Source organism: Sesamum indicum, linkage group LG8 (genome assembly GCF_026168435.1).
Source record: "Sesamum indicum cultivar Baizhima isolate 11 linkage group LG8, ASM2616843v1, whole genome shotgun sequence".
Taxonomy (NCBI): Eukaryota; Viridiplantae; Streptophyta; class Magnoliopsida; order Lamiales; family Pedaliaceae; genus Sesamum; species Sesamum indicum.
In genome coordinates, this window is record NC_142664.1 from 821,638 (window position 1) to 832,452 (window position 10,815).

At 35.0% G+C, this 10,815-nt stretch overlaps 2 protein-coding genes across 3 annotated transcripts; one reads left to right on the forward strand and one right to left on the reverse strand.

Annotated features, from left to right (window-relative positions):
* Positions 1 to 882: 882 nt before the first annotated feature.
* On the reverse strand, positions 883 to 3,969 carry LOC105167343 (uncharacterized). 2 transcript variants are annotated; one of them, XM_011087018.3, is made up of 4 exons: positions 3,562 to 3,969; positions 2,126 to 2,248; positions 1,260 to 1,379; positions 883 to 1,186 (listed from the first exon to the last, which is right to left on the reverse strand). In XM_011087018.3, the coding sequence occupies exons 1-4, from the start codon at positions 3,593 to 3,595 to the stop codon at positions 1,122 to 1,124; spliced, it is 342 nt and encodes a 113-aa protein (XP_011085320.1). In that variant the 5' UTR covers positions 3,596 to 3,969; the 3' UTR covers positions 883 to 1,121. The 2 variants fall into 2 exon arrangements, with proteins under 2 accessions (XP_011085320.1, XP_020551291.1); XM_020695632.2 differs by lacking the exon at positions 3,562 to 3,969 and adding an exon at positions 1,708 to 1,825.
* Positions 3,970 to 8,351: 4,382 nt separating this feature from the next.
* On the forward strand, positions 8,352 to 10,815 carry LOC105167345 (protein GRAVITROPIC IN THE LIGHT 1). The gene is made up of 2 exons (XM_011087019.3): positions 8,352 to 8,514; positions 8,795 to 10,815. Exon 2 carries the CDS (start codon positions 8,811 to 8,813, stop codon positions 10,176 to 10,178), a length of 1,368 nt encoding a protein of 455 aa, XP_011085321.1. The 5' UTR covers positions 8,352 to 8,514; positions 8,795 to 8,810; the 3' UTR covers positions 10,179 to 10,815.

Sequence of the window (10,815 nt, forward strand, 5' to 3'; positions counted from 1 at the left end):
ACACTTTTTCTCTCAACTTTGAATGAAAAATACATATATTTTTTCCTTCAGTCTTATACTTGAGGATTTTCATAGACATTCTTCTTGTCCGTGGCTCTATTTAACCTCTCTAATCAAATACCAAACTTTTCCACACATCATTTTCTGCTTTTACTATATTAGCTGCTATTGTATGGCGAAGTTTTTTACCAGTAACTGCACTTAGGTTGAGGTTTTTGTGGCTTGCATTTGTCTACATGTCCTAATTATAACAATTAATAAAGTTATCAGTGTACTTGTTCTGAACAGAATCTTGATTTGACTAACATTTTGTCTTAGAAAAAGTGACTGAAACTAGAGAGTTAATAATGACTTGAAAAGCAGAGCATAACAAGTTACATGGTGGAATTTGTCAGGCTCAGGCAACACTTACAATGAAAACAACTACAAAGGCATCCAGTCTAAACCAAAGAAAGCATCATTAACCTCTCAACACGTGCACAGTTGTTATTACAATGGATGATGGCTATAAACACTAGATTAAGATGATAAATTATTGCTATCTATCTAGGCAAAGAGATCTTAATTTAAATTGTGAAATTATAATAATGATGGGCATGCTTAACTAAAGATTCCTCAGCTTGTTGACCCCACAAATACACATAGTAAAAGGTGGGGTGGAGAGCATCATTACTCGTTCTATGCAAAAGCCCATTCATATATAGTTCCCAAGTGACACTTTCTTGGATATTTGGGACTATCTCTTAATTTAACGTTGGAAATTTGAGGCTTTTAGTCCTCACGTGATGTACAGTAATCTATGTTATTGAACTCACATGCAAACCTTTACTTTACGGCCGCCGTCGCCAACAGCTATAGAATAAAACTTAAAGTTCCAAATACTTGCACAAAAATAAAATATAACTGCGATTTATGACCAATGTATTCATGCATTAGAAATCCATGCTACACAATTTTCATCCCAATGGTGTTTATCAAATCAAAAGCACACGGTGCGAAGAGCTTTATGTACTATTGGGTCTAGCAATATGTCGATGGAGCGGTAGCAAAGTCGGAAAAAGTTAGAAACAAAATGGCAGTGAGATTAATTTACAAAATATACAGTCTCCGCAAGCTTCTTCTCAACTGTCGTGAATCAGATTTGTAGGCTCGCTCAGGACGTACTTGGGTAGTTCGTACTTGGCACCTGCATAAGGTATGTGGTTAATTATAAGGAAACTGGAAGGACGTTCATTAGGGAAGCAAGATCAAGTGCAAACCTCTCTCATCATAGCAGACTGTTAAATCGGGATTTTGAACAATTACACCAGCACTGTCCACTATTGCCTGTGCAAGTGACAGATCAGCTTCAGCTGCAGCCCGAAGTGCATCCCAGATTTCTGATAAGCATGAGCAAATAAGACAAGGAGATGAAAAAAGAAATCTGGATGGAGTAATAGGTTTGACTGATGGCAAGACTATCTAGGAGTTGATTTCAAGATCATGCAACAAACTATTTCGAGATGGAGTAATAACATGAAATGCATCATAAAGATACAGTATCATATATAGTTTTTCAATACGAGGGGAATGGTCCACCATGCTCTCGGATAAACTCAAGCATGATACAAGCTCAACTACAAACCAAGATGCTCTCTGCATATAAAAAGATATCAGTAAAGGCTAAAGCTACTGATTCTTAGACTGGAAATGGTGCCATCTCTCTACCATTCAACTGTGAAGTTGCTGAACGTGGCATATAGCATTCCAACCTCCATGAAATACTAGTTTCTTTGACGTGCTCATGAACAACACAGAACATTATTTTGAATTTCCTTGTGTTTTCCTGTGCACAACCCAACAGCCAATTTGGATAATGTTTGCTTTTCTTTGGACAGGTAGAGTAAATGGAACAAATATGAAGATAATTGATGAAAAACAAGGAAGCTTATAAGCAACCGAAAAATTTTGTGTCTGAGAAGAATGATTTTTTTCTACAAATTAGACAGTTTCAGAGTAACAATGTTTGACGTGGAACACTTTCAGCTGCACTGTTGTGTTTGACCCTTGTTCAAAGCATATTTATTTTTACAAAACTGCAACAAGGTATATTGAAGACAAATATTAATCCAACACTTGTCAATACCTTTTCGACCACCATAATGTGGAGCAGTGTCCCAGAACTCCTCACGCATCTGCATTAGTTGTGCCCTTGTTATTGGCTCTGAATGCTTCCAAGCCTTGGGTTTCCGTATCTTCTTTGAACTTTCTGGAAAACAAAGAGAATCATAACTAAAAGGAGCTTCCATCAGGAAGCAGTGTCCAAACAATTATCTGATACAGCACATGCTTTAGTGATTAAGAAGAGCAATCAGACAACCATACAGATGTGTGAATATGCAGAAAACATAGAACATCGCCTCATGGAAACGAAAATGAATAAGTTCATAAACATATTTCCCCCTCAATATACTTTAAAATTATCAATCTGATCCTTAGAGTAAATTTTTCACCGAAGTTGATATTCCTTCTCCAGAGAACCAATTAATCTGCTGCCTCCGAAGAAATCAACGACTCTCTAATAGACAGGGGAACAGACTTTTGCTCAATCTAGTGAAGCTCCTAGGTGTCCAAAAATGATTGGGAAGTCAAAGTCAGTTACGCCAACAAAAGAAATGCTGACATAAGGCATCACCCAGATCCAATGTCTTGATAAACTGAAACAGATGGATTATTTCACCCAATATTGATTTGACCAATCCCACATTCTCTTAGGCGACTCTACCCAAATACAGACTATGATTGTTAACATTACAGCTCCTTTAGAGGCAAATAATACACTATTTTGGATTTCCTAAAAGCCTGTCCTCGAATTCTCCAACCCAATCTTGATAACCTGCATTTTGTCTATCAATCTGGGCACTTGTAGAGATTTCACAAAATGAAAACAAGTCTGGTTCACACGGTTCTTTGACAAAAGAAATGATCAACTTGGCTACGGAAACCGAAACTAGTAGATCTGCTTTAACATGAAATCCAATAAGTTTGGTTAATTAATGAACACTTGTTCTGCCAAACTTCCCTTTATTCGGAATTCTAATCCTCAAAACCAAAACCTCAGATGTTTAGCAGCAGCAAGTGAAATATACATACCCAAATTCTTAACCAGCCCTGCATGAATTATTTTCAGAAGTACAAAATCCAAGGTTTCCACATATAGAAGGAAGCACGAGATATAAATCACATAAACTGATAAACATAAGACAAAATTCCAACAGAAATCTATCAAAGAACAACAAATGAAAAAGATGAGTGAAAAGTGTCAGCAGTAACTAAAAAGGATAAAGATTGAACAATTGATCGAAAACTCACACGACATTCATCATCCCATAATTAAATAGGTCTAGCACCGGCAGGACAAACAGAAACCCATATAATTCTTCCCATATCATCAGAAAACACATAATGCATCGGACACTAAAAAGAAAGAAAAGAAATGCAAGAAACAAAAGAACTCGAGAACAATTAATCACTAACACAAGAAAAATCAAGAAATAAAAGTCAAATCGAGAGAAAAAGTACCATCCCCTTTATCGCGCGATCCAGCGCAACCCATGCCGTGCAATCACAGGCAACCTCCGATTTCTGTTCCGTCAAAGATTTCCAGTGCCTACAGCAGCCAAATTAAATTAAGAACCGAATGTTAATTGATGCGAACGCGTAGAGAGGAAGAAAGAGTGAAGTTGGTTCTGGGTGTGCACAGCTCTTTGTCTCTCTCTCCCTCGGGATACAGCTGTGTGGGAGTGTGAGTGTGCTTCTCTTGCAATGGTTTATAGATAATGTGAGGGAATCTTGGGGTCTTTTTTGCTGGGAAGCTTTGGAGGTGAGAAGCATGGAGATGGAATTTGAGGGAGGTCCACTATTCTTCAACGATCCCCACCACACAGCTACTGCAAAACATTTTACAGATTGGTAAATTGGTATTGGAAGTTGAGAAATTTATGTTGATAGTGAATTTTTATTCAATTTAAAATAATTATATCTGGAATGCTGCCCAACACTACATCTACATATATGTAATTTCGCGTTTTAGTTCTTGATAATAATAATCTTTCTATATATACATGTGGAATTATTTTATATTTAATAAAATTAAATTAAATAAAGTATTTTAAAGAATCAAATTCTGGATTAAGTAATATAATACATTAGATTAAACAAAAGAGTTTTGTTATTTTTACAAGAAAAGAGATTCTCCATTACTAATATTATTAAGGATAAAAAACAAGTTCTTTATTACTATTTTAGTCTTAAAAAGTGAAGAATATCTCTCATAAATTTTCAATAATATGGGAGTTTATTGGGGCAGTGGTAAGAAAATCTGGATATAGCCCATTAGTGGTTAATGAAATGTTTGATGGTTGGATTGTGGGTGCTGCTCTAAATGAATTCCAACTTATGCCCAATTTTGCATTCTCATACTAAATATTCACAACTTGTTCAAGTTAAAAACTCGTGCACACCTCAAGCCTGCAAGACATACACAAAACTCATGCCTGCCTGTGCCTCAAGGGTCCAAAAATACACAATTGAATGAGATAGATTGGTGAGTTGGATGAGATATTCCTTTTTGGTGATTTAGACATTAGTGTAGAGTGGTGCTTGCTCTTGTTCTTGCTGCTACCTCGTACCCTACTGCAAAAAAAAGTGATGCAACTCTTTGTTTTTATCTCATTGCAATATATCATGTGCATATCTATGTGATGGATGGTTATGGTTTAACCCTATTTTTCAGGCATCTCTCTCTCACTGCCCCACCCCAAACTATATATATAATATTTTCTTTAAAAGAATGTATTTAAAAAAAAAAACAGATATGTCATTACTTATTTTTATCTGAAAGAATAAATAGCTATTCACTTACTTTTATAACCAAGTTAATAAAAACTTTTTACGAAATTTTTTTATGTAACTATTGTACTCATTCATACTTAACTTTGAGTTTGTAAAATATAATAAAATTTAAATTATTTATTCATTGGTTATATTTTATTTTCTTATAATTAAAAGATACTTTTTTTAATTAAGAAAATTTTAATTAAACTTAAAATATAAAATTCTTTTAACTAAATATACATATATAATATAAGAGCAATATTATCCAAAAATATAATTTTTGGAGAAAAACATTACATTTGTTACTTTAAGGCCGTATATGTTACATCAAAAATAGTTCAGAAGGGGCAAAGTGTATTTTGCCCTGAGAAAAATGCAAGCAAACCTTCTTGTGATATTATAAATAAATAAATTATCTCCCTATAATAAAAAATAATAATTTACCTCTTTGTATTTTTTAAAATACAGCAGTTTGCCCAGGGTGTAAATTGCTTCATTTTGAAAAATATAGGGGGTAAATTACTATTATTTTTTATAAAGAGATAATTTGCTCATTTATAATTTTATAGGAAGGTAAATTGCATTAAAACCCCTTCATTAACTCTGATTCTGCTATTTGAATCTATATCACTTGCCGCCTTCTTCAATTTCCAAATTTTGTTCAATTGATAAAATTCATATTCCATAGGTAAAAAGTCATATGTTTCAAACCCACAAATGTAAAGTATATGTCTTTTTTTATAATTTTTTTTTTAAGAATTTCGTCTAAATGCATTAATTAATTTGAATTATTGATATATTCAATCAATTTTTTAATTTAAATGTGTTGATTAGTGTAATAAAATTACATACTATTAAAAGAGAGAAGAAAAAAATGACAATGATGAGAGTAACACAATAACTTTTACTATTATACCCGAAATATTGCTTTATTTGCAATTTGAGCAAAATACTGGTATATGTCAAGTTTTGCTTGACGTAAAATCAAAACGTCTCCTCAGCGTATGAGAAATACTAATAATTACGATTATTATCATTACAAATGCCAACTTTATTCCCACGTTAAAGTACCAGATACTATAACCAAACTAATTAACCTCCCATGGGCTATTTTTGTAAGAACTAAACAGTTGATAATGCCAAAAACTTTCAGACTTGATGGGTGATTAAGGAGAAATGTTAGGGAAATATCAAAAATGTCATTCATTAAGGGCGTTTTAGTAATTTAATTAAGGATCCGTGCCTTTTCCAACTGTTGGGTCGAATTGATCCGACCCGGATCCGTCTGCCTTTGTAGACCCGGACAATTGTAGCCGTCCGATCATGGACGCCGGCCAGTAGGATGAGACCACGTGGCTGGTCAACGCTACCCTGCTGTACCCTATATATAGACCCGAAACGCCGTAATTAAAGGTAATTGTTCTGCATTTATTGAGATCGAACTTTATGATCGCACACTTTTTTTTCGATCAACCTAACTTGAGCGTCGGAGGGTCATTGTCGGGGACGTGCCCGACGAGCTCATTGTCTTTGTCTTATTCTCAGAGAACCCCAAAATCTGATTTTGAAGGAGTTAGCTATCTGTGACGAGTTCGTGACTCGGGATCGCTGAATTCGAGTTGGATCAAGACTAATTCGAGTTTTCAATTAATTCAAAAAAATGCGTCCTAGCAATTCTATCATTAATTACATTCTAATCCGATACATTAATATTTCAAATTAATGAATACATTCCAAACAAAATAAATAAGCAACAAATTATTACTAAAGTAGTCCTACACGCATATTTATAAAATTCAAATTGACAATCTTTTAATCACGACCTCGTAATTCCATCATTATTAAAAAATATATGTGCAATATTTTAAAACGGTCCTCACATATTGAGAGTGAATTTTATTTGATTTACACTGGAAACAATAATCATGTCAATTCTGTGACTCATTTTCCTGTGCTTGCATACATAGAAACCTGTGTCTGTCTGAGACTTTGTCTGCTAATAATTCCACAGCTACTATAAATTATATAAGTTCGTTTTTTTAGCAAGATCCATATCCTTAATTTACCCTGTAAATGTTTATTTGTTTATTTCATCCCTAATTTATATACTGCGTCAGAAGCCTTGGGAACATGTATAAATTTCCCTGGAATCCGCATGACATGACCACCAATAGTTTATTTTTATACAATGGGTTAATTATATTTAAATTTCTTTTAAATATATAAAATTATATTTTTTAAAAAAAATAAATTACATTTACATTCATTTTAAAAATTCATCGTGTAATGACCCTTTTCGTTATATTTTGAACGAAAAATATTGATATTAGCAAAAAAATTATATAATTTCTAATTTTAGACTTCATTCAACATTCATGTAATAATTGTGTACTTATAAGAAATAAAATGTAATAATAACCACCTCACTCTTTATATATATATACATATTACATTTATCCCTTTATAAGTAAAAAAATATACATAAGAACATTAAATTAAGGCTAAAATTGAAACTTTAGGTAATATTTTTTTATTTACGATAGTATTTTTCGTCCAAATCTTAATCGAAGAAGGTTAGATAAAAACGAAGAATTCTCAGAACGATCCAGGTATAATTCTTATAACTTTTTTGAGAAAATTATAATTTTATATATATATATATTTTTAGGAAATCTAGGTGTAATTAGCCTTTATATATATATTAGTTATTAAAAGTATATCTCTGTTTTATTTTTTTTCCAAAGATTTGAACATTAACAGTAGGCCTTAGGTAATTATTAAGTGGCCTGGGAATCCCAATACAAATTGAACAGATTCTTGCAATTTGAAATTTTAAATCTTGGAACCTACTTTGGTCCGGTCCATATGTTCTGCTTCCACCCCCACTTTTATTATTTTATTTGCAGATTTCACACCTTTAAAGTCCACAAAATACGCAGTAGATTCTCTTTCAGTTCAAATTGGAATTCTTGACAGGAAATAACAATAAAAGCTGAAATAAAACGTTGCACTTAATTCAGATAATTAAATTCTTGTACTATATTATATGTCTGAACTAATACTAATTGATACTATAATTGGTATGTTATGTTTCTTAATTTTGACAAATCGAATATATATATATATATAGATATAGATATAGTTGTTGCCAGTCTGCCCCGGAAGAATGAAAATTGACAGGTACGTGCACTATAATATTCCTTAGTGTTGTTGAATTATGGTCTTTCACTATCATTCCTAATAATAATGAATCGTGCTAAATCATTTTTATTAAAATTATTAGATTAATAGTATGATATAATATGTTCTCCACCTACTAACCTAGAAAATCATCCTCCCTCCTTACCAGTCTTCGATGAAGGACCCATTCTTGAAAATCATGCAACAAAAGATTAGTGGATGAAATATAAATTACTTACACGTTGGGACATATTATTTTTGCGTGTATATAATATATAATAATTGAGAGTTAGTAATATTACATCATAAGTATGTTTAGAAAATAAAGTTGAAAGAGAGTGAAGGAAAGGATCCAAATGCATATGATATGAGAGGAAGAGTGTGCAGAATTGTTAGCATTTTATAGAGAAATGAAGAGTGGTGGTGGCTGACCCTGGCCCCCATCTTCCCTGAAAATGAGTAAGAATCTGGTGAAAGCTATCATTCTTGTATATATGTGTCATCTGCGCGCATGCACAATGCTGGATTTTCTTTATCTACTCTTCCTTTCCCGCGCTTTACTCACCACCCTCAATCTCTGTCAAACCACCACTGTCTCTGCTTTTTGAATTCTCTGTCCTCTTTTTCTTTAATTGCATCAATCCCTTTTTGTGTCTGTTCAAGTTTGGGCTTTTTTTTTTTTATTATTATTATTTTCCCCCCATTTGATTTCATGCCCTGAAGATTTCCCATCTTCCAGAATTTCAAGAGTTTGAATGGATTCAGTCAGACCATCTCCGGCTCCGAACAGGAGCAGAATAGCCAAAACGTTTCAGAGAGTAATTCACCTGAAAACAGCCACGAAATCTCGTTCAAGCCCTGGATTTTGCCTTCCCATTGCCCAAGAGAAACAGAGATGCTGCGAGTCTCGGCAGTTTGAGAGAGAAAATGCAGAAGAAGCTATGGAGGAGTACAAAATCAGAGCAGCCCTGGAAGCCTTTGTTGCGAAGCTTTTTGCCAGCGTTTCAGCTGTCAAAGCAGCGTATGCGGAGCTGCAAGTGGCTCAATTCCCTTACAACGAGGAGGCCGTACAATCCGCAGATCAAGCTGTTGTTGACGAACTGAAAGGGCTTTCGGAGCTTAAACGCAGATTCTTGAAAAATCAGATTGATTCTTCCCCACCCCATGTGACATTAATGCTGGCGGAAATTCAAGAACAGCAGTCCCTGATGAAGACTTATGAGATCACCATGAAGAAAATGCAGGGCGAAATAGAGAACAGGGAGTCCCGGATCTCTTCCCTTCAACAACAGTTGAAAGACATTATTCAAAACAACAAGACCCTGGAGAAAAAGCTGAACGCCAGCGGATCTTTCTCAGTTCTTGACAATGTCAAGTTCTCTGACTCGAACCCCAAAGATTTCATCCTGGTATTGCACTACGCGTTGAGATCTGTCCGAAACTTTGTCAAGTTCTTGATTCGAGAAATGGAGTCTGCCAATTGGGATACTGAGGCCGCAGCAAATGCAATACATCCTGACATCAGATTCATCAACAGGGATCATAAAGCTTTCGCTTTTGAATCATTTGTGTGCAGAGAAATTTTCGCTGGATTCAATGATCCAAACTTTTCCGTTCAAACCAATGAACAATCTCTGCCCAAAGAAAATCATCAGCGCCGGATTTTCTTCTTCGAGCAGTTCAAGAAGTTGAGGTCAGTGAACCTAAATCATTTCCTAAAGCAGAATCCGAATTCTTTGTTTGGGAAGTTCTTGAAATCAAAGTACCTTCATTTTGTGCACCCAAAGATGGAATTCTCGTTCTCCGGGAATTTGAACCAAAGAAAAATGGTAAATTCCGGGGAATACCCGGAAACTGAGTTCTTTAAGTCGTTTGCTGAGATGGGAAGGAGCGTTTGGCTTTTACATTGTTTCGCATTTTCATTTAATCACGAAGTTGGAATATTTCAAGTAAAGCAAAATTCCAGATTTTCTGAAGTGTACATGCAAAGCGTCACGGAAGACATTTTCGCCACTGCGGCGACCGGGGATCTTCGGGTGGCGTTCACAGTGGTTCCGGGGTTTAAGCTTAACCAAACGGTGTTCCAGAGCCAGGTCTATTTATTTCCGGCAACAAAAAGTTAATTTGGCATATGGGTCTAGATACCATGCGCCACCTGAGGCTCCTCTCTCAACTTGTGGGAGAGGGCTGACAATCTTGGAACAGGATCACGCTTCAAATTGTGAGCAAGAAGCCGATACCCGTAAATCCCTGTTTTTCATTCAAAACTTGGATGAAAACGGTGGCAGACAGGATCCTTTAGAAGGGGTAAATTAAAATTGCAATTCCTGGACGGTGGCGGAAAGTGGGGAACGGCGGCGGCGCGTGAAATGTAACATTATGTGGTCTCATAATATGTGACACAAAGAACAGGCCAGGTTCAGCACAAAGCGACATTCGGACCCACAGCATAATATGAACTGGATTTTAGCGTATTGGGAGGCGCGAAGCGGCCGCTGGACAAACGCAGACTAGTTGCAGTTGGACATTTTCTTCTCTTGTGGGGTTGAAAGGAGAATAATATTTGCAGTTTGGTCCCTCAATTTTTGTTTTCTTCTTAGTGTGTTTATTACTAAAGAAAGACGGATCAAACCCCTCAAGTTGTATGAAAAAACAATTAATTTAGGCATGTAATTATTTATTGGCCTCGATGAAACCGTATGATTATGTCTTCCCTTCTATCTTGTGTGAGTTGGTGTAATAATAGTACTACTTCTTTAA